Source organism: Myxocyprinus asiaticus, chromosome 26, assembly GCF_019703515.2.
Source record: "Myxocyprinus asiaticus isolate MX2 ecotype Aquarium Trade chromosome 26, UBuf_Myxa_2, whole genome shotgun sequence".
Classification (NCBI taxonomy): domain Eukaryota; kingdom Metazoa; phylum Chordata; class Actinopteri; order Cypriniformes; family Catostomidae; genus Myxocyprinus; species Myxocyprinus asiaticus.
Window position 1 is genome coordinate 44,782,403 of NC_059369.1, and position 25,009 is coordinate 44,807,411.

General features: G+C 39.5%; 1 protein-coding gene across 5 annotated transcripts in view; it reads left to right on the plus strand.

Annotated features, from left to right (window-relative positions):
• LOC127417066 (semaphorin-3D-like) overlaps nucleotides 1-13,049 on the plus strand; it is a 55,935-nt gene extending 42,886 nt beyond the window's left edge. For 4 of the 5 annotated variants that reach the window (XM_051656781.1, XM_051656782.1, XM_051656778.1 and 1 more), the window contains 3 exons: nucleotides 3,502-3,578; nucleotides 3,766-3,902; nucleotides 11,411-13,049. In XM_051656781.1, coding sequence (XP_051512741.1) covers nucleotides 3,502-3,578; nucleotides 3,766-3,902; nucleotides 11,411-11,803 — 607 coding nt within the window. In that variant the 3' untranslated portion in view covers nucleotides 11,804-13,049. The remainder of the gene's footprint in view (nucleotides 1-3,501; nucleotides 3,579-3,765; nucleotides 3,903-11,410) is intronic. The other variant, XM_051656780.1, reaches the window with a different exon arrangement.
• The last annotated feature ends 11,960 nt before the right edge of the window (nucleotides 13,050-25,009 follow it).

The window sequence follows — 25,009 nt, forward strand, 5'->3', positions numbered from 1 at the left end:
CTGCTGACTCTCTCCACTGGTGCTCCATTGATGGTGATGTGACTGTGTTCTCTGTCTTTTCTTCTGAAGTCCACCACAAGCTCCTTTGTCTTACTGACGTTGAGGGAGAGGTTGTGCTCCTGACACCAGTGTGTCAGAGTGTGCACCTCCTCTCTGTAGGTTGTTTCATCATTGTCAGTGATCAGACCTACCACCGTCGTGTCATCAGCAAACTTAATGATGGCATTGGAGCTATGTGTTGCCACACAGTCATGTGTATATGAGGAATACAAGAGTGGGCTGAGAACACAGCCCTGTGGGGCTCCAGTGTTGAGGGTCAGTGATGAGGAGATGTTGCTGCCTATTCTAACCACCTGGCATCTGCTTGACAGAAAGTCCAGGATCCAGCTGCACAGCGAGCTGTTTAAGCCCAGAGCCCGGAGTTTCACATCAAGCTTGGAGGGCACTATGGTGTTGAATGCTGAGCTGTAGTCTACAAACAACATTCTCACATAAGTGTTCTTTTTTTCCAGGTGGGAGAGAGCAGTGTGTATTGTAGATGCAATGGCATCATCAGTGGAGCGGTTGTTGCGGTAAGCAAACTGCAATGGGTCAAGAGAGAGAGGCAGCACAGAGCAGATGTAATCTCTGATTAGTCTCTCAAATCATTTGCTGATGATGGGGGTCAGAGCAACAGGACGCCAGTCATTTAAGCAAGTTATTTTTGATTGCTTTGGAACAGGCACAATGGTGGATGTTTTAAAGCATGTGGGGACTACAGACAAAGAGAGGGAAAGGTTGAAAATGTCCGTAAAAACACCAGCCAGCTGGTTCACGCACGCTCTGATGACGCGGCCCGGAATGCCGTCTGGGCCCGCGGCTTTGCGGATATTCACCCGCCGGAAGGATTGGATTACATCAACTTCAGAGACAGAGAGTGAACTAACCTCTGTAGCTTCGGCCGCGAGAGCTCTCTCCATGAGGGCGGTGTTATTTCCCTCAAAACGAGCATAAAATGTATTTCGCTCATCCGGGAGAGAGGCAGCAGTGTTCATGGTGGAGTTTTTATTCCCTTTAAAGTCCGTGATGATGTTAATTCCCTGCCACATGTTTCTAGAGTTGGTGGTGTTAAACTGTCCTTCAATCTTGTTCCTGTACTGGCGTTTTGCGGTTCTGATGCTCCTCCACGTTCCTGGAATTAAAAGCGGAGGTCCGCACATTAAGTGCTGCACGAACATCGCTATTTATCCATGGCTTCTGGTTCGGATAGATCCGTGTTGTTCTGGTCGGAACGACGTCCTCCACACACTTTCTGATGAAACACATTACTCTATCAGCGTAAAGCTCGATGTCGTCATCAGAGGCGGACCGGAACATCTCCCAGTCCGTGTGATCAAAACAGTCTTGTTGCGTAGAGTCTGATTGGTCCGACCAGCACTGGATCATTCTGAGAGTGGGTGCTTCCTGTTTCAGTTTCTGCCTGTAAGCGGGCAGAAGCAGAATGGAAGAGTGGTCCAATTTGCCAAATGGTGGGCGGGGGAGGGATTTGTAGCCATCCCGGAAGGGAGAGTAGCAATGGTCCAAAACCCGGTCCCCTCGTGTGTTGAAACTAATGTGCTCGTGGTATTTTGGTGCGACTGATTTGAAACTGGCTTTATTAAAGTCCCCGGTCACAATGAACGCAGCCTCAGGGTGCACAGTTTCCTGCTCACTTATAATCCCATACAGTTCCTTGAGTGCCCGGTCTGTGACAGCTTGTGGCGGGATGTACACAGCAGTGATAATGACCGCTGTAAATTCCCTCAGTAGCCAGAATGGTTGACACAGAAGAAATTCCAGATCAGAAGAGCAGAAAGACTTGATAGAATGTACGTTCCTCTGATCACACCAGGATTTGTTGATCATAAAACATACACCACCACCTCTGCTTTTACCTGAGAGGTCTTTCACTCTGTCTGCTCGGTGCACGGAGAACCCCGTGGGTTCAATGGCTGAGTCTGGAATCTCCGCAGACATCCAAGTTTCCGTAAGGCAGATAATGCAGCAGTCCCTCGTCTCTCGTTGGAAAGAGATCCGCACTTTCAGCTCGCAGAGCTTGTTATCCAGAGACTGAATATTTGCCAGTAGAATAATGGGTAGCGGGGTCGATTTACGCGGCGTCTTACTCTGATGAGAACGCCGGCTCTGTTTCCCCTTATCCTCCTGCGTTTCCGCGTCCGGACTGCCCAGACAAAGTGCTCCGCTTGCGTGTTTGTAAGCAGCGGGTCGGCATTGAGGAATTTGAAGTCCGGTTTACGTGTGAAATTGCTGAACCAATGTCCAAAAGTGTTTGTCTGTCATAGACAATAAGGCAGACAACATCCAAGACAAAAAACATAAGAATTGTAAACAAAACAAACAAAACACTACCATGTTGTGTCGGAGCTCGCAACGCAGCAGCCATTCTTGGCGCCATCTTGAGCCTTATGCACTATATTCCAAGTCTTCTGAAGCCATATGATTGCTTTGTGCTCATTTTCAATGAAAATCTTTGTTTGACATTGCACCAGGCCAGGTTTGTCATTAAAAGCACTATTCAAACAGGATTAGTTTTTCAAACGACATTTGAGTTATGTTATTTACATGGGACGTCTGTGATTTCACGTAATGGTTCAGAGACGACTGGGATCTCTGATTGGGATTGGGAGATTGGTTTATCTGCTGATTTGTGCATCACAAAACCCAAGAAAGCAAACAAGACTTATATATGTGATATAACAACATTTTGTGCATAATAATGGCATTGAATTACACTGAGTATCATACAGGCCACTGCAATTGTGGCCTGCCTGAGCAGTCCGTGATGTTTCTTTATTGATTAAACTTGAACCATCAACTGTTATTTTGTCCAAAGAAGCAAAAATGGTAACACTTTTCAATAAGGTTCTACAGTTTTTGTTAGTAAATGCATTAAGTGTAAAGAACAGGGCTCCAGACTGTGACTAAAATGGTCACAAATGCAACCAAAAATAATTTATTGCGACTATAGTTTAAAATCTAGTCGCCATTGGCGACAGTCAGGTTGTGTGTGTTCATATGCGGTTTCATCAGATATCATCTTGTGAGTTATTGAATACATCTATAGAGCGCGCACCATCAGTGCGTCTTGTGCTCTTTTCACCCGGTCTGTTGTGGTGACGAGCTCGCTTCACCGCACGCAACAACAACAAACCCAGCGCGAGAGAGTCGTGACCAAACGATTCCTTTGAACTGGATCTTTTTCATGAATCACATGAAAAGACCTGAGGTTTTGAACAAAAGAGAATGCAAACTAATCTTCTCAACTATGTACTGTATACTGTTTATTAAACCTCTGATTAATGGGTTATCAGCTGGCTTTCTATCTTGTTTCTGAACAGCAATCTAAATCGAGCAATTCGATTCCTTTTAAATATTCCTTCTTTTTTATATCATGAATCAGGTGCAGCTGATGATGTTATTAGATGTGATAGATGTCTGTCTGTCTACCATATGTACACACAGGAGGGCTAGAAGGCAGGACATCAAACATGGAGACCCGTCCAGCAATTGTTGGGACACAGAGGATGGTGAGGAAGCGTGTGAGTGTGAGTGTGTATGTGTGTGCACATGCATGAGTGTTTAAAGCATAAAAGCACTTAAAGCTCTGTTTTGATCTAAGATGTTACATTGTCCTGTGGGGTTCACCTAATGGACTAAAACACAAACCCAACAAATACAGAAACGCTGATTGATGCCTCTCTCTCTCACTCTCTCTCTCTCTCTCAGTGTTAGGGAGGAATGTCGAGGAGAAGGTGTTGTACGGAGTGGAGAGTAACTCGTCTTTTCTTGAGTGTGTTTCTAAATCCCAGCAGGCCCAGATCCGCTGGTTCATTCTTAAACCAGGAGCCGACCACCGGCAAGAGGTACGACTAACACATATCTACCTCCATATTCATATACCATGATGTTTACGTTAATACTACCGTGAAACATGAAAATAACTTGGTACTTTTTTGTAAGTACATGTAACAGTTAAAGGACGGCCAAGGAAGAGACGGGAACCGGCAGAACAGTCGACGCAACTTTTAATATCAAACATAAACTTAAAACAACATAAAACATAACCCGAACCGTCGTCTCCGGCTGCCCCTTATCTCACTCTCCCGCTGATCGGCTGATTCAGTGCCGGCCGTGATCCATCACGTCCTGGCCATGCCCTCCTCCTCGTCACAGTGAACTTGTGTCTAGTGTTTTAAATGTCAGCCATTATTCAGTATAAATGTAATGCAATATTTCCTCTTTATTACGAAGTATTTTGGCATCATAGGGTTTTAGTCAGAAACTGATTTAAAATAACTCAACCCCTAAAGTGCTGAGAGAACATAGATGTTGCATAAGTCTGAATATAATATTCTTGAACAATTTGTGTGAGAGAGAACTCAAACTGTTCTCTGCGTAATTGAGAAAATGGCCTGCAGATTTGGGGCAACACAAAAATGGTGATACAGAACATGGAGACATAACAGAGAAAAATCATCAAGGCGGGACCCTGACTGATAGATGCATCCTTGATCTTTCTTTTTCACTGTTTTACATATAAGACTTTCTGTCTTTGTTCATCCTCAGTGCAGCTAATGTTAGTCTCATGCATGCTGACTTTAACCCTTTCTCAACCTACAAACACTGTATGTTTACTCACTGTAGCTATCTACTGTAAATACATACCATAGACTTTTATTGTTTTATTACAAAGCTGATTATAATCAGCTAAGCCCCGCCTTAAAAGTGTTTCTGACCAATCCTGTCTTAGCAAATGTTGCTGGCTGCCATTATGCTATAAATGTGGTTTATGAGGACATTTCTAGTGTCCCCATAATTCAAATCACTTAAAAAACATACTAAACGATGTTTTATTGAAAATGTTTGGGTGTGAATAGAGGAGATGCTTAAAACAGTCAAAATCATCTCTCTCTCTCTCACCTGCAGCCAGCATTTAGCAGCTGATGCTTGAGTTTACTGTGAGCATGCGCAGGGAAGCGCAAGCAAGAGCATTTTTTTCTGAACTTAGGATGCTACACATGTATAAACCTTCATAAACCTGTTAATCCAAAATACAAATGGCGTTATTCTGTGTCTCTGTAAGTGAGCGATGCGCTAACACTGTCGCTCTTGTTTATAATTAACAAAGCTGTCAACGTTGCAAATTGCAAGTATGCGAGGTTGGAGCAGTCTTTTGATGGCTTTCAAATTGTGGCACTTCCTTATTTTACATTACCTTTGACAAGAATTGTGGGCAGAGACAAGGAATCCTCCGTTGAAGATTTGTGAGCACAGAGAATAAGCGTACAGCAAACTGGAAGGCAGCCACACTCCCGACACATAGGTAGAGACGGGCAGCCAAACAGAAACACGAGACAGGACCAACTAGGCAAAGAGAGTTAGGTAATTTACTTCACACCAAACAGCTTTCTATAATGATAACACACAAACAATCACTACAGACTACATTCACTAAACTACATTCAACAATCCAGCCAAGGACACGACACATGAGGGGATTAAAATAAGCAGGAACAAACAAAGGACAGGTGCCGCTCGCTAGCTGAAAGTTGGCATGATCAGTGTTCCCATGGAAACAATCAGGGTTCCCATTGGAAACGCTAATTCCACGTGCCAGCGGCACCTGAAACACATGAGGGAAAACATCAACACAATTAGACCAAAACAAGCATAACATGGAGCATGAGTGTCCAGATCCCGACACAGACCGAAACAAACCAGACAGGAAGTCAGGATCCAGACACCATGCTCCGGACACGAACAAAACCAACTGAAGAGGGCACTGCGGTAACTCACAACTGGACCCGTGCACTCACACAAAGAACGTACACGAAATGCAAGACAGACTGGGAACGATGATGTCACAGTCCCATCAGACAAAAACCCCAACCTGACAGAGTGATTGGACCGTGACATTAATGAAGAGAACACGGCGGTAACTCGCACCCAGACCCGTGCGCTCAACACAATGACAGGACACGAAACACAAGACAGAACACGAGGCGATGATGTCACGGTCCCATCAGACAAAAACTCAACCTGACAAAGTGACAAGACCGTGACAGAAAATATATGATCTGTATTTAATATTCAGTAAATAATCTCTGTTTTCAATAAACATCATAACTAAATATGCAGCACAGTTCTCTTTCATAATTTAATCTGTTAACATAGTTATTACAGCTTGTCAACTTTAAACAGCCATTTTTAACGTAACTGACGAGTTTTGACTTTTACTTGAGATATTTCACACAAAAATTTAAATTGTCATCACTTATGTTCATGCTGTTGCAAACCTGTATGACTTTCTTATTTCAGTGGATATCAAAAGGAGATATTAGGGAGTTTCAGTCACCATTCACTTTCACTGAATGAAAAAAAAGATGCAGTGACAGTGAATGGTGACTGATACTAAATGTTTTGCTTAACATCTCCTTTCACATCTCCTTAACATCTCAAGGGTGAGCAGTGATGACTGAAATTTCATTTTTAAATGAACTACCCTTTAACTACCTGTTAAAGTATTTGATAAAGGTATCTGCCAAGAAAAAAATATATAAATGTTATTCAGCACATGCTAGACCTTATTCACAGCAGTGCCATATTTGATTTTTGATGGAAATGACAACAAGGCTTTGAGGGATAGACGTACAGTCTCTCCGATGGGCTGTACTGCAGTTTAAAGTGTTTTTGGATCGTTCCGCAGACAAAACATTGGAAAAATATCTTTTCAAGAACACTCAGTAGACAAAAAACTCCAGACAACATGAGTTGTGGAAAAGCAGATGGGATCTAGGAGCTTCATACAGCTTTATACCGTTCGTGCCGTTGAAGAGATGGTAAGTCTATCCCTCACAGCTTCATTTCCATGTGTTTTTTTTTTATTGCAAAATTGGTCTTAAATTTTTCTTTTTTGTTTTTGGCCTTAAAACATCTTAAATTTCCTTCTTTTGAACCTGCAGATACCCTGAAGTCTTGTTAAAACATTTTCTCACACTCTCACTAGTTTATTCAATGTGTCTGCTAACATTGTCCAACAGTGTATGAACATGCATCACAGGAGATTTGTAATTTTTGTCAGTTTGAGCACATCTCAAATTCTGTATTGTGCTTAATAGAGCTCTGTGCTGAAAATGACACTGATGGAAATTACATTTTTAATGTTTTTAAAATAAACTGACTGACTCCTTTGTCTTGCTAAGGCTAATTTCATAGATTACATTTTATGTATCCTAAATACACACAAAATTAAAAAATATTTTCACAGTTTTTGCTAGGGGTGTAACGATCCATACCTGGATAGATGCATCGATTAAATAACAAACAATGTATATTATTTTAAGATAATGCCAGCCACATTTCCGTAGTAACCTTATTATATTAATCTAGCATTATTAGCGCTAAATATGCCTCTCATGTGGGACACGGATGTGTGCAGAGTGATTTAAGCCTGAAGTTGCGCTCTGCTCTATCCATGAGCGTGTCAACCTGGCTTCCCTCGAAATGTGAGCTCTGGTGATAGGATAGTACAAAGCGACTCACATGCACGATTAAATCAGGCTTCCCCCGATATCGTGGTGCATGCGACCACATTGAATTTTACATGAGAAAGTCTATGGAGCAATTCAACCATGCCCAACGGTTAGACAGCCCTGATATTCTCAACAGCACTGACAAGGGAAAGAGAAAACCCCTGCCCTGCACTGACATCAATTACAAGACTTTTCACATCTACACATCAGCAACCTTACTAACATTTATTACATTAAACTGTACAAGAATTGTTCTAAACAACTGTGGAAGATGTATCCAAGAAATAACACATATAGCACATACTCTCCTGTCGTGCGTAAGTATTTTTGATTGAAAGACTCGCTTGACTATTGTAGAGATGACAAATTGTCACTATAATGTTTACGTATTCCACAAAGCAATGAGCTGTCATCAAATGATTGATGATCACATATAGGTAACTTTATTTTTCTGTATTATATTTTTCAACAACTGAAGAACCTTATTTTGTTGTGGATGTTCCAGTGTGGATACTGGATTTGCACTTTTCAGAGAGCTCAGTAAAATAATCAAATTATATTTTGGTTGCATTTGTGAGATAATAAATGCAACTGATTGTGTTAAATAGGCACATAATATTTGAGTATCGACCGCAGGCCCCCAAATCGAATCGAATCGGAATTGCGTCACGACAAACATTGAGGTATCGGCAAACAATGGATCACTGGCTATGAGAATCGATATAAGATCTTATTGTGATGAAACTTGTGATTTACACCTCTAGTTTTTGCTTAATTTGGTAAAATTACAGCTTGATTGGAAATGATGGGTAATAAAGAAGTGATAAAAAAGTGATATTTCTCCTGATTTCTCAGATCTGTCTATCTATCTGTCTGTGTGTCTGTCTCTCTTTCGCTCCATCCTTCTTCCCTTATTTTCCACTCTCCACACTCCCCTCATTTTACAACCAAATATAATTTCCCAGAGGCTTCTGGGTCACCAGCAGGCTAGCTCGTATTTGAGATGGTGAGACCGATCCTGCGCTGACAGTTCCGGTCTTTCTCTCTCAAAACCCAAGACCTGCACTATGCGGAAGGGCTGCAGACAGACAGCCTTAATGCCTTTGACCCAGCACTGCTTTAAGAGACCGATGCTGTGCTTATCTATGATCAGAGGCCAGTTTCCTCTTGCCCTCTAGTAAAACCTTCAGCGGGAGGCATATGCTGGAATACAAAGCACTAGACTCTTAAAACACACCCACACACCATAACATCTCCATGACGTACACGCACGTTTCATCTTGACACTAATGTGCTCATGGCCTTAATGTTCCAGCTGTCACGGGTGCTTCAGACAGTGTGAAACAGTGTGAAATTATACTTCTTGTCCTGACACACCACTCTGGCGAAAAACTTGCATTCTTGTTCAGAGTTTAGAATTTAAATCTAAATAGCTGTTTAGCTATTTTCCTTTAAGCATCCTTTAGATGGCAAAGTATTACCATAAGTCAACGCAGCGGTAATTCTCCTTGGATGTTAGGTATGCTTTGAAGCATCTTCTCCTCCTCTCCGCTCCGCACAGCTGTATTGATTTAGTCCATGATGACAGCATGACTAGCAGGACAAATCAGCAGGCACAAAAACACAGATAATATAAAACAAAAATAAAAAGAGACAAAGAAGAGACAGAGGCACGGAAGCAAGGAAAGCGAAGAGATAGAGAAGATGATACTGGGAGAAAAGAGTCATAGTGAGGCATAAGAACAAATTGTTCTTTAAAACTGGTTCTTTTTAATGATTAAAAGTATCTTCTCTTGCAAAGAATTACACATTTTACAACATGTAATTTTCTTTAATGCAGTAGGATAATTGATCTGCCAAAAAACACAGTTATGGTCCCATTTAGTTACAGCATCGAACTGGAATAACACTTTACAGTAAATATGACCAATACAACTAAAACAGACTAATTTAGCAGGGATTTCTGCATGCACTATTGAACAGTGGTGGGAAAAGTAGGAAAAGTCCCATGCTTAAGTCAAAGTACAGATAGCACAACAATATATGATTTAAGTAAAAGTAAAATTCATCTATCAACATACTACTTCATTAAAAGTAAAAGGTGCAGTTTTAAACACACTTAAGTATCAAAAGGTACAATATTGCAAAATTCAAATGCATCTCAACTGGAAATTTAAAAAGTTAGAAGTTGAGTTGAGATTGTTTCGGTGGTTTGAAACAGCTCGCCTGCACAAACTTTCAGGAAAACTTTGTATCGGCTGCTAAATACCTTTTTACTGCCACTGGTCCATGTCATCGGTGTGACATGGAGCTTAGTCAACATGAACACACCAGTTTGCAGGGTTATTAGCGAGCTGGTGCAAATTTACCCAAAGCAGTATGATTGTTTGCGTAGATGCATTTTTCCAAGAACATGCCATGTGATTTTTTTTGTTATGTTTAATTAGTCTACAAAAGGAATTAAATCTACTCAAACACTGAAGTGCCCATTCATTCTTTTGCTTTGTATGCTGCTTCACTCGTGTGCCTTCTGCAGCTGAAAGCCATTCACACATCTGCCCAAAGTAAGAAATGCCTCTAATCATCATTCTTTTGACTGTTTTGCCCATTAACACTCTTTATGCACCCATCTTTGCAGTAGTATCAGTGTCATCATAAATTACAATAACAGAGTGTAATTGGTGCATATTATGGCCACGTATAGCATGTAAGTGCACTAGCGCCATGAATGCAGAATGTAAACATGACAAATTACACATTATCTACTGCATATATATATATATATATATATATATATATATATATATATATATATATATATATATATTACTTTAAATCATTAATGAGTGGTTAAAACAGCTTCTTGTGAATTCTACCAATAGAATGAGGCATGAAGTAATTGATAACACATTTTAATGTCACATTAGTAAAGGTTTTACATGTTGTCTTCCACATCCTCATATCATTTAAACACCTCCCCCAGCGATGTGGTCTGAATGTTCGCAAATAGTATACTATTGCTCAGCTGTTTCAAATGTCTTTTTGGCTCTGAGCGAAGAATGAAGAAGCACTTCGCTGTGACTGTAATGGGGCCTTTATTGTCACTTTTACAACCAAATAATTGAGTCTTAGGTAATTTGGATACAATAAGTGGCAGTGCAGTACAATAAGTAAAGCTGAGTCACAAGTAAGGACAGGGCTTAAGTTACTTCACACCATAACTATTGACTGATGCCTCAAACGAATCAAATTGGCTTTTAAACCAGTTCACTGAAGCAAATGAATCGGAATTGAGTTTTTGTACAGTTGCAAACTCATTTATATGCACTAAACTCACAAAGCACCTCCTATGTCAGTGGTCACCAGAAACATGGATACACACCTTGGGTATAGATCAGGCTTGATCATTAGACACACCCTCCCCCTTCACACACCTTGAGTTGAAATCAGGCCCTGTGATAACTCACGATCGGGCTTGCAACCCCCACCTTCTTCAGCCTCTGTCTTTGTCTCTCATTAGCATTAACATGTGGTCAGCTTGTATAAATGTCTTTAATAAGACTGTAAAGACCAATCAAATGGCATAATGTGAGGTCAGCAGGAAGCAGAGTGCAGAGGTTAATGACCGATCTCTTGACCTCGACTGAGACTTGTTGTGGCCTCTTGGGCTCCACAGCGCTATAGCACGTAATGATTTATGAGGATAAACCCAACAAGTGACATATGAATTCTCCTTTTGGTGATTAAGTTGATAATTTAGTGTGTTTCACATACAACATTTGTCGAAATGGTTGCTATGAAGATGGAATCATATTTGTATGTGTGGCTGGTTGTTTCAGATCAAACCAGATGACCGTGTGGTCGAAGCAGAGCGGGGTTTGCTGATTCGTTGGCTCCAGCGTAGCGACGCCGGCTCGTATTTCTGCACCTCTCAGGAACACAGCTTCACCCGTACCCTCCTCCACCTCTCTCTTCACGTCCTGGAACGAGGACAAATCCAGGGACACCCAAGTGTTTCACAGGTATCCTCAGAAAACCCCATTGTGACGGAGATCATGGCAGCCGAACCTCGCCAACGCTATAAAGATTACTTGCGCATGTTGAGCGGCCCTGCGCGCTCTCTGGACGAGTACTGTGAAACACTCTGGCACAGAGAGAAGAAGCAAAAACAGAAGGGCAAATGGAAACACGTCCAAGAGTTCCGCAAGAATAGGAATCGACGTCACTACTAGGGCCGCCAGTGATGACTCTTGGATTTGGTTGCGAAGAGCCACAATGCCCACGTAAGCATTGGCAGTGGATTAGCTGAATTGAAAACCAAATACAAGGAGAGAGTTTATCCTTCTTTCAGTGTATGAAAAGCAAGGATACTTAGAAGTATTATGTTATAAAACCTACATAAACCTTGTTTTCGTTTTGATTAGTTCACCTAAAGCGACTACCAGTCATCTTGACTGCTCATTACAATTCCATACCATGGAGAGACATAGGTATGGTGTAGGTTTCATGTGAATAAAAAAAAAAAAAAGAATTTTATTTAACCTCTCTTTAAATCAACACCAGCATTAAACCACTTATTAAAGGCTTTTCAGCTAAATGTAAAAATTTAAACAATTATGAAGCACAAAATGATTCATGGAACAACAAAAATGGAAAATTTAACATGCAAAAATATCAAAACATTGTTTTGGTCAACATGTATCGTAATATATATCGTATCGTGTTATTTAAAACACGTGACAACATGCCCCGACCTGACTTTCATGAAAAAATACCTTGTCCTAAGAACACATTTAAATCTGCCTTCATAATATACTGTAGTTGACCATTGCCTGAATGTATGCCAATGTGCTTGTTTAGAGCTATAACAAAGATATAATGATGATAGTGAACATTTACTTTGCAGTGTACAATTCACAAAAAAAGGGTTTTGAACAAGGTGTTGAAAAATAACATACAAAACCTCTGATAGAGTAAACTAACCCTAATCCAAATTGTATCGTTATTGAGATATTGGCCAAATGACAACTTCACTGTGTGCTTTATTTCTAGCCCCAGTCTCCCCTATTAAAATGACAGACCTCTTCAATCTCCATAACATATAATCTAATACACACAGGAGTTTTGTATTAAGTTCAGAGCAAACATACATTTATTTTGGCTTTGGAAATTAAAGCAACATGGCACCAGTTCATTGCGCCTTAATTGTAACCAAGAATGAAAATGCATTCATGTTGAATGTATGTAAATATTTATATTATTTGTACATGAGATTGTGCATGCTTTAGCATTATTTACACAGAATGCTCTTTTTTTAGATTACGACTTTAACCAAGCATTTAAGTTACATTGATTAAAGTACATTGTTTTTGTATATTTGCAATGTGTCTTACTGTAGGTTGTTTGTTTATGCTATGTGATTTTATTTAAAAGGAAAATGGTGTTGAAATAAATGCTTTTTATTTCTACTTAACTGCATTGAAGAGGTGTGCAACAGATTTACTTTGTTATTATATTGAGCACCTGGTATTGAGATGTGTTTTGGGCGATCAGATCACAAGTGGTCAAGCGAGACACCACCATTTACACCTGGTCAGAATATGCATCTCTTGACCCCTTGTGTTCAGATCTCAAGGGGAGGGTCTCTGATTTCATGGTAAATGGTCTGCACTTATATAGCACCTTTTTTAACCTTAGCAGTTCTACAAAGCACTTTACACTGTGTCTCATTAACCCATTCACACACACACCCTCACACACACACAAGGTGCTAGCCTGCCATTGGGAGCAACTTGGGGTTCAGTGTCTTGCCCAAGGACATTTTGGCATGTGGAGTCATGTGGTCCAGGAATCAAACTGCTAACCCTGCGATTAGTGGACAACCCGTTCTACCACCTGAGCCACAGCCGCCCATTTCATGGTGGTTAGGGGTGTGAATCTTTAGGTTGAAAGCAAATCGGTTCGATTCATGATTCTCAGGTTTTCGATTCGATTCAAGAACGATTTTTGCCAATTCAAAACGATTCGATTCACAATGAAATTCAATTCAATTAACGATTCAATTCTGCATTTTTTGAATGCATTGATAGTATTTTTAAATACTTCCCCTAATGTGTCTTAAGCAAGAAAAAGATAGGCAAACTACTAAAGATTCCACCAAAAGTAACTTGAAAGAAAATACAATAAATACATGTACATTCAGGCTGCTTGGAATGCAATAATAGTACAAGAGAACAATGTGCCAAGAGATGAACATAGCTGGAAAAGTATTCCATATTTCACTATAAAAAGTATTATAATTTTTTTTTAATTTGCATTACATTTCCAGGCTTTTCCAGGCACTTGAAATCACAATTTTTAAAATCCCCTGATATTTCCAGGTTGTCTTTGACCATGTGGACCCTGAATCAGTAAACTAATCCAAATATTGCAACATTAAAGTAACATAATCTGATGATCAACATCATCTCTTGTGGTGGCGTAGTGACTCGCTTCAATCCTGGTGGTGGAGGACAAATCTCAGTTGCCTCCGCGTCTGAGACCATCAATCTGCGCATCTTATCACGTGGCTTGTTGAGCGCATTACCGCAGAGACCTAGCGTGTGTGGAGGCTTCACGCTGTTCTCCACGGCATCCACACACAACTCACCACGTGCCCCATTGAGAACGAACCACATTATAGCGACCATGAGGAGGTTACCCCATGTGACTCTACCCTCCCTAGCAACTGGGCCAATTTGGTTGCTTAGGAGACCTGACTGGAGTCACTCAGCACGCCCTGGATTTGAACTCATGACTCCAGGGGTGGTAGTCAGCGTCATTACTTGCTGAGCTACCCAGGCCCCCCTTGTCAGGGCAGTTTTTACCTTTATGAGGGCATGTTTTATTTAAAACATTTGTCTTATCCATTTAAAAATGTCAGTCTGAGAATGTATTATGTCTTACCCTAAAAATTACATCAACTACTGTATATCAGAGGTTACAAATAAATAAAATAAAAAAACAGAAGAATTCATTACGAGGACATTTTTTGCTCCCCCACCCCCTAGTAAAATACATGCATGTTTTTGTCACGTTTCATTTATTGCCTCATTAAACACGTGCACTGTCGCTCGAGACTGCCCAAGCCTCTGCCTGAAGACGCCAAATGCAATCATAGGATTTCACCCGAAAGTAAATAAAAAATAGCGAAAATATCGGCAGCAATTCAATTATCGGTGCGATAATAATATTTAGATTTTCCCAGTTATCGGCCAACCATATATCGGCCGCCGATATATTGTGCATCCCTACCATCAACGATAACGAAGATGAGACGAAAAAGGTGTATCATGACGTTAATAAAACGATTTTAATAAAGGATACTGTTGACGAAAATATGACGAGATAATGCAAGATAATAAGTGCAAAATATTAACATAAAAAGAAACATCTTGAGAATCTGTATATAAGATTTGTTTAATTGTTACCTTTTGGGAGCATTTTTATGATTTTTAATGCCATTTTTGCCTCAAGCTCCCCTTAATTTGAGACCATGTAGTGGCCATGCAGCGAGTAAGCACTTGTACCAAAAGGTTTGAGCGCGTTTGACTCACGACAAGAGCGCTGTTGCGAGCTGTCATTTCCTCATCCGAGATGTTAGACATAAGGTGCCTAAAAGACTTGGAAAGTTGCTCAGAAATTTCGGTGAGGGTCACGGATGGAACGGAGAGCAAGTATGTTCCCGTGAAGGCTGATATGAAGAGTGCAGTGTGCGTCTGTGATGGCACTGCGTCTGTATACTGATTTGCTGAATCACGAATCATTTGATTTTTAACTGGTCAAATCCATTATTGACCAACACTAATGATTCTCTATTCAAAAATCATATCGCATATGAATCGGCAGGATTACTAATAAGTGAATCGTTACACCCTTGCATGAAAAAGAACAAAAAGAAAGCACAAAAAATCAGGCAGGATGAGAGCAGGATTCTTAGTTAATTTAGTGGTGTACCTTTATTAACTGAGCTTCAGGTGTGTGTGCTTCTCATCTGTGTCACTGTATGTTGATATCAGACACACTGTATCAAATTTCCAATCGGACGATGAATTCCTTTTAAAACCGCACAGAACCAACACAATCGTCAGGATTCGTACGACTTTTCTAAATTTGGCTAATTCGTATGATATCGTGTGACTGCACTCGTTTGAATTCCTACGAGATTCACTACAGCCGATGACATCGCTGGACATCATTTCCATCTAATCACTTGCTTCTGTCACACACAACAGCTTCCTATCATGTTTACACACTCTACTGATTGGTTAAGTTTAGATAAGGGGTTTGGGTAAGGGCATAATATTAATAAGTATGTCCTTAACGCCTCGTGCGCTTACTTCCGCATTAGACATCCGTGAATTTGCACGTTGGCGAAGTCGTACGAGTTCATTCTTGTCTTATTTTCCAGTACAAATATATAAACATCCTTAAAACAAAAACAAATTACTTGGGAAGCAGAATTACATATGATATTAAGTTCAGAGAAATCAAACAAAATATAGGAATGTATATTTATTTAATTACGTATTTTTTTACTTATTATTATTAAAATTGATGGAGCAACATAATTAATTTGAAACGAAATAATAACAGTTTTTTTTTTTTTATTTTTTTTTTTTTTTTTTAAGTGGCGAGGGGGCCTTTTACCCCACACTTGGGGGTTATAGCGGTATAGTGTAGTAGATAGGTGCAATAGTTATCGGGCAAAATTTGTCAACGCTTTTGAGACAGCAAGATGCTTTCTGAGTTACAAATGAAGATAATGCTTATTAAAAATTGCTTATTCATTTCCTGTTAATTTCAATCACATTTTGCATTTCAAAACAGCTTAAGTATTATATAAACAAATTAATCTCCATTGTGACAAGTCTGCAACATTTGAAAAGTTATTAAATGTTAGGTCAGACTTCCTCAACATGTGGACGTTGCACGTGATGACTTCATGGATCAGGAATATTTTGCAGTGTATAGTGACAAACAGGTGTTGAGGAAAGTCCTGTGGTTGTTTTTGCTGCTATTTAGTGTTGTTTACTCTGAGGGGCTTTAGCCCCGTTGTTCCCTTAATGTGAATACATTTCGTTAGATTCTGAAAACTAGACACAATATGTCATTTTGCTTCTCATGTAAATTGACCTTGTTTTAAGGATGTTTAGATATTTCTTTTCTGGAAAACGACAGAAATTCTCAGTAAGAAAATGATTTTTTGCTGTGCATTTTCTGCACCCCATTTACACCTGCCTTTAGTGTCAAATAGATCGGTCAAAACACATCTTAATACCAGGCCAAGCCCTGATGACACGGGACAGCTAGATATAATATATTTTATATCAGAACACGTTCAAGCATCAGAGGCTTAGTAGGAGTTTGAAAAGGTACAGTAGATTTTTCGGGAAGCTCAAAATAGTGGACAAAATACTTACAAAGTAACTAGAGTACTTATTAAGTACATTACTTTTCCCCTGACAGATCTTTCAAATTGGTCAATTTTGGACATTTTCTGCCCTTTTCCAAACTGTTTGGGCCACCATAATTGCAGCTTACGGCTAAAAAATTTTAATGTAGTAATGTGAGTCACTTATTTGCAGTTATTACATTTAATATAAAAGAGTTTAGTATTTTTGATTTAATAAAGATTAAACAACAAACGATCAGTCCCCACATCTCTGCCAAATCTCATAAGCAGGCACAGTCCTATCACACATCCCATGACTCCACTCCTAAACAAGAGTCATGCAGTGCTGCTATTATGATTGATCTTAGAGATGGCATCACTGGGCGGCCATTTCTCAGAGGTCAACCTGCCTCAGATCAGATTAGAAGGGGTGTAAACTCAAGAGATTAGATTTGTCTTGAACATTGAGGGGGTTCTCCCACATCCCCCCCAGAATCTACGCCCCTGTGTGAACTCCTCACACATATACACTATAATAAAGCATGACCTCAGATAACCTCACAGCCTGGAGCAATGTGTGTGTGTGTGTGTGTGTGTGTGTGTGTGGAAACACTAATTTTCTTTCATTTCTAAAAGGATAAATAAATAATAATTGTATCTTTTATAAACACAGTTAATAATCACTTTTTGCATCAGTGCCAAAAAATGAACACAGGAGCTAAGCTCAAAGTTGGGCAACAAGGCTTTTATGTCTGATTCGGGGCACGGCCGGGGTCGACACTGACAACCACATGCGGAGTGCAATGGGCTGATGGGAAAACTCATTTATCAGTGCTAAAGTCTTGAGTAATACCACTTTCTCTTCCTGTACCTCCCAATATGGTCAAAACAAGCAGAAAGTGATCTTTCTCTTCAGAACGTCCTCCTGTAGTGGTGAATATACATATACATATATATTCACATGAGCTTCTATTAATGTTCTACTTTGAGTTGACACAGGTCAGAGGGGACGCAGACTGCAGATGGACAGAGAGAGAGAGATTTAAACTGGATTGATTAGACTCAGGTGGGTGTTGTCCATGCGGATGAGTGTCTTTGGAGGTAGTCATCTGTTTAGAGAGACCCAAGCATTTATATTGGTGAGGAAAAAAGTACTTCTCCTTTAAAAAATTGTTTTTATTTTTTTTTTATTTTTTATTTTTTAAAGAAGCCAATAGTTATAATAATAATAATAATTATTATTATTATTATTATTATTATGCATGTTTTGTTATGCATTTTACGCTAGGCATTACGGTTGCAAAATTGCTGTACTTTTTTTAAAAAAAAATTTTTTTTACGTTTAATTTTGAATTCGCAACGCAGTTCAACACAAAAGTATATTAGAAATAATTTATTACAAACAGTGAGGATAAATTCATGAAAATAAATGTGACTGTTTAAAACTAATGATGACTGTGTCACAGTTATTCACCGTTCTGTTCCATGGACTCTTATTTTGAAATGGTTTTTTTGTCCTATGTCTTCAGTTTATTCCCATAATGCACTGCCCTCATCACTGCCATCTGTTTCCAATTCTCCTCACTAGTGATGGGCATTCCTGCTCTTTTGGCTCCCAAACGGCTCTTTAAAAAAAAAAAAAAAAAAATGCGATAGAAACGGTTTGCAATAGTTTGACTCTAATTAAATTATTAAATGAAATCATACTCTACCTTAACCACAATGTATTTAAAAATGCATTGCTTTGCATTTGCATTTAAAGTACAACCTTTTTAATGTATATAAACAAAGTGCATATAAATCTAACCATTCAAAACGAATACAATCTGAACAACATAATAAGTTGGCTCCGCCCTCCCTCACGCATCTTTGGTTCATTGGTTGACACTGCATGTCTGATTGACAGGAACAACAGGTGAGGCTGTTATTCTGAGCAGACAGTCAGAACGAATGTGTGTGCGCTTGAGCATTTAGGCCTATATTATTTTATTTCTTTTTCATCTTTGAATTCGTTAATTCTATTCATTTAAATCTTTTGATTAGTCATATCTTAATTTTTTTGTATTTTTATAAATAGATTCGGCTCTTCTGATATGCGAGCCGGCTCCCAACGTTCACCTACAAGAGCCGGCTCGTTCGCGAACCATCACTACTCCTCACCTGTCCTCCATTCCCTCATTAGCACCTGTGTATAAATACCCTCTAGTTTTGTCCTTTCCTTTGTTAGTTCTTGAAGTGTTTCGTTGTATTATGTTGTGATGTTTAGCATTATATTTTACTATTAAAAGACTGAAACATTACTCCTGCGTCTCCTCTCTTCCACTCCTCGAACCTACATTACAGACTAATGATATGAATATATTTACTGTTATAATAAAATAATAAAAAATACCAATCTATATGTAATGTAGCTTTTTTTTTAATTAACCATGAATACAACAAAGATTGATTTTATTTTTTTATGTTTATTTATATATGTATTTATTTTAATGATAGAGTAGCATATATAACAGCTGAAGATTATTCAGAATATTTTATGTATGATTTATTGATATATGAATATAGAAAAAGTTTGAGCACTAATGCCCAATATTTCATTTAGCTATATCCTAATAAAATTGTCTCAAAGTTATGAAAGTGGATATTTTGGGGGGATTTAATTACTTTTCAATCAGTAAAGATGTTGGGAATAAAGAAAAAAACAGCAACTTTTGAATAAACTTTATTAGAGTCAAAATTGTTTGGTGTGGTGGAAATGATGCCACCGCTGTGGGACAGTCGTAATTTGTGTAACAAATTATAGAAATCATTGTCACACAATAAATATTGAAATGGTTTATGTTTATTTCACTTTTTGTTTAGATAAACATGTAATAATCTGTATTTTTACAATGGATTGTCATAGTTTAATATTAAAAGTCAGGGCCTGCGACAATACTTAAGCCATCTTTACACTACCAAGGTGGCACACTGACATTTAAACTGGCATTTAGATGCATTTACACAGACTGTTTAATGCTGCTCAGAGCATTACAATTGCATACATAATATTTTGAATATAGAAATATGAAAATATGAAATTAAATATAAGCTCTGTCATTGCAGCTGATAGCGACTTACTTTAACATTTAAAAAAGGAACCTAAAAGTTGTGCATCATATTCCAAGTCTCCTGAAGACATATGATAGGTTTGGCAGAAAAAAACCCAATGCAGAATTTAAGTAATTTTTTAGTGAAAATTGTGACGGCCGTTGCACGTTCAGGAGCGTTATGGAAGAAGCTCGTATACAGTGGCAAGTGTTCATGTTTGTTTTAGCAAAAAAACTATTCATGATTCAAATCAACCAAACAATTCTTTGACGAGACTTAAGCGTTCAAAGCATATTTAAATTGTATAGAAGCATGTACAGGGTGGCCCAAAAATAAACTAGGGCCACTATGTTTGATTGCTCGTATCTTAAAAATGCATTAAGATGTTTGCACGATTTTTGGCATACTTCTACGACTTTTTGTAAACAACAAAATGACGTCACTTTGATGTCATCGTGAGCAACAGCTTGCTGCAAATAAAAAAATAAATAAGTAAATCGTTTAGCTACGTTTTCAATGGCAGCAAACTTGGGTGCTTATCTATCGCCATGTGGCCCTGTTTTTTTTGGGGGGGGGGGGGGGGGACAATTTACAGTACTTATTTATGTATTTGTAGCAAGTTGTTGCTCATGGTGACGTCACAGTGATGTAATTTTGTTGTTTACAAAAAGTAGTAGAAGTACGGCAAAAATCGTGCAAACACCTTTTCAAGATGCATTTTCAAGATACGAGCAACCAAACATAGTGGCCCCGTTTTTTTTGTTTTTTGGCCACCATGTATATCTTCTATTATCATGAATTGTGTCTCATTTTGACCGTGCACCTGCCATAATACTTTTTATATGTGCGCACACAACTTTCATTTCTAGGGCTCAAGATAACATAAGTTCTCGCATTGTTGTGTTCTGCATCAGAAAGAAAGTCTCATGGGTTTGGAACAATATGAGGGTGAATAAATTATGATAGACTTTTCATTTTGTGTAAACTATTCCCGTAATGATAATAACACTGAACTGAAGTTATGTTGAAACAGACACAAAGCATTGAATAGTGGTAGAACTAATAGACTAGTCGGTGCATCCCAAAAATCCTGACCCTGCTTTAGGTCACATCAATAAGGATTCTGTCCAAACCTGAATCCCAAATATGCACATGCTTGCAGATATGTTTGGATCAGACAAACTAATTTATCTTAAAGCCTCCCAGTGGACACAGAAAGACCATATGTCCTCTACAACATGCAGACTAATAGTTAATCTACAAGACCTGGAGCAAAACGACATTTGGACATTTTCACAATCACACAGAAGCATTATCATAACGGTATCAAGTTGCTAGTTGTGATCTCTGTATTTAAGGGATTTGTGTTTGCATTATCAGTAGTCTTTTACAGTGTTTTTAGTTTGGGCTCACCATGTTCCTTACAGCAAGCTGGCAGTTTTCCTGTGAGCTTGAGGAGAAAAAAGAGAATATGAATAATTAAACAGTCTTCATCTGGAAAGGATGTGCTACTCCATCACTGAACTGAACAGAACGATTGTTAAGGCAAGCGTCACTGTTATTACTGATACTTTGTCACAGTATTACAAGGAATAGTTCATCCGAAAATGATAAATCCCACATCATTTACTCGCCCTCATGCCGTCTCGAACTCGTATTGCTTAATTGTCTTCTGCAGAACACAAAGATATTTTGAAAGACGTCCACACAATGCAAGTCAATGGGGTCCAAAACTTTCAAGCTCCAAAAAGGACATAAAGGCAGCATAAATGTAATCAATTCGACTCCAGTGGTTTAATCCATGTCTTCTGAAGTGATATGATGGCTTTGGGTGAGAAACAGACCAAAATGTAAGTCCTTTTTCATCTTGACATCTTCAGTCTCCTCGGTGCATTTATGAGAGAATCTCGTTCACACACTTTCTCATGCTTGATGCATGTACACAGATCAGACACAGTGTTGCCAGGTTCATGGTTTTCACACCCAGTTGGGCTCTTTTGAGATGCAGACACAAGTTAAAATGAGTCTGTAAGGGGGTTCAGTGGAAAGGAGGAGGCAAGAACCGGATTGACAACTTAAATAATAATTTAATAACCAATTTAAACAAAAACACACAACCATAAACACACACAGTACAGCTGCCTGTAATTCTCTGTCTCTCGAACTGTCGTCCCCGGCCACCTTTATCCCTCGCGCGCCCAATCAGGCTGATTGGGGACCGGGTGTGTATCATTCCAGCCCGGCCCCGCCCTCCTCGGCTCTACACTCCTCCCGGCGTTGCCTCAGGCCGGGGAGCCCCCCGGCATGGCGTACATCCCCCCTTCCTCTCCGGGGAGGAGAGTGCGCCCTGACTGCCAGCGGGTCATCCCTGCCTTCCTCAACCTGGGAGGAGACAGGAGGGGAAAAACAACAACAACAAAAACAAAACAGGTGAAGGAAAGGCCAACACGGAGTGACAGAGAGAGAGAGAGAGAGAGAGAGAAAAAGAAACTCACCGGTTCTCTGATGCGCCATCTCGTGGTCCTCGATCACTCCACCCTCTCAGGCGGACGGCAGCCGCTCCTCCCCGGGCGGACCGGAGTCAGACCTCCGACCCCCAGTGGACAGAATGCCCCTCCACGTTCCCGGCGTACCGTGGGGACAATCCTCCGCCCCTGGCAGCGGCCCTACCACTCCAGGCGGTCGGGGAGTCGCTTCCCTCCTCCCCCTGCGGACGGCGGTCTTCTCTCGACTCTTCCGCATTCCCGGGTTTCGGCACCAGTGTAAGGGGGTTCAGTGGAAAGGAGGAGGCGAGAACCAGCTTGACAACTTAAATAATAATTTAATAAACAATTTAAACAAAAACACACAACCATAAACACACACAGTACAGCTGTCTGTAATTCTCTCTGTCTCGAACTGTCGTCCCCGGCCGCCTTTATCCCTCGCACACCCCATCAGGCTGATTGGGGACCGGGCGTGCGTCATTCCAGCCCGGCCCCGCCCTCCTCGGCTCTACAGAGTCCCAGTTTTTTCTGGGAGATTTTTTAAATGTTCTGCGGTCACCAAAAGGATAATGGTAAACACTAGAAAAGGAAAATGCAATGTCTTATTGATGTATAATGACACCAGGATTGAGAACCTGGCAACCGCATACAGTGTCAAAGAATCATCAACTTATAGTCATGTGTTCAGGCCAGAGGTCAATATTTATAGTGAATAAGGACTTAAATTGTGGTCTGTTTATCACCCAAACTGAATGCATTGCTTCAGAAGACATGGATTAAACCACTCGAATCGTATAGATTACTTTAATTACTTTTACGTCCGTGCCAAACAAATAGGCTAAAAAAGTCAAATGCAAGTGAGAGAAAAACTCAGACTAAGTCCATAGAAAAAGTGCAAGCAATGGAAAGGTTCAGTGCAAAAAGAGACACTTTTTGAGCTTTTTTCCCTCAGAAATACATGCATACATAGTGTGCAAGGTTTTTCCCTTGATGTTCCCTTCTTATCTTTCTTTTTTGTTTTGCTCTACTCTTTGGTGAGTTTAAAGGAGCATTTCTCTTCCTCTCTTTGTTAACAAAGCTGATGAATATTTCAGACCATGTGTTTGAGAGCTTTTGAAGCCTCATTGTTTATTTATTACCCAGAACAAATCACCATCATGACCACCTATCTGAAACAGGAATGCAGGAAACCAATGGAAAACAACAGGCCAGTTTGTGATCAGATGCCCAATTATATGCATGATTATATCTTGAGCAGAGAGGTGCATTCTGTCCAGTGTGAGCAGGGATGACGGTGTGGCAATGGGCGTGAAACCGACTACACTTAAGGCATGAAGTGTCAGCGTCTTCCTTTTTAAAAGATTCATACATACAGCGCATGCAATCAGTCGTGGCTGTACTCCAATTGGCACATACTCTGCCCAACTGTGCACTCTTAACTTTTGTTCTTGCATCACCGTTGGCCTGATAGAGAAAAGTGATCATAAAAAAAACAGAGGTTCAGCTAATAATTAATTAATTTAATTAATTTTTAATTTAATTAATTTAATTAATTTTCTTTATTTATCACACATTATACATTTGCACATATACAGTGAAATTCTTCTTTTTCACATATCCCAGCTAGGCTGGGGTCAGAGTGCAGGGTCACACTAATACCTGCTCTAGCGGCCCATGCAGGAACATTCTCATACATTTTGGAACACAAAGACGCATGCACGTTCATGTACTACCACTGCAAGAAAAAAAATCTTAATTTGTATTTTTGTCATATCTAAACATTCATAAAAATGATTACATTCCTTGACAAGCAAAATGGCATTAGACATTTTGTCTAACTAAATTTGGTGAGGTTTGTGCTTAAAACAAGTATACTACTTGCCAACTATTTGCCAATGGGGTAAGAAAAAAATAAATAAATAAAAAATTAAATTATATATATATATATATACAGGTGCATCTCAATAAATTAGAATGTCGTGGAAAAGTTCATTTATTTCGGTAATTTAACTCAAATTGTGAAACTCGTGTATTAAATAAATTCAATGCACACAGACTGAAGTAGTTTAAGTCTTTGGTTCTTTTAATTGTGATGATTTTGGCTCACATTTAACAAAAACCCACCAATTCACTATCTCAAAAAATTAGAATATGGTGACATGCCAATCAGCTAATCAACTCAAAACACCTGCAAAGGTTTCCTGAGCCTTCAAAATGGTCTCTCAGTTTGGTTCACTAGGCTACACAATCATGGGGAAGACTGCTGATCTGACAGTTGTCCAGAAGACAATCATTGACACCCTTCACAAGGAGGGTAAGCCACAAACATTCATTGCCAAAGAAGCTGGCTGTTCACAGAGTGCTGTATCCAAGCATGTTAACAGAAAGTTGAGTGGAAGGAAAAAGTGTGGAAGAAAAAGATGCAACCA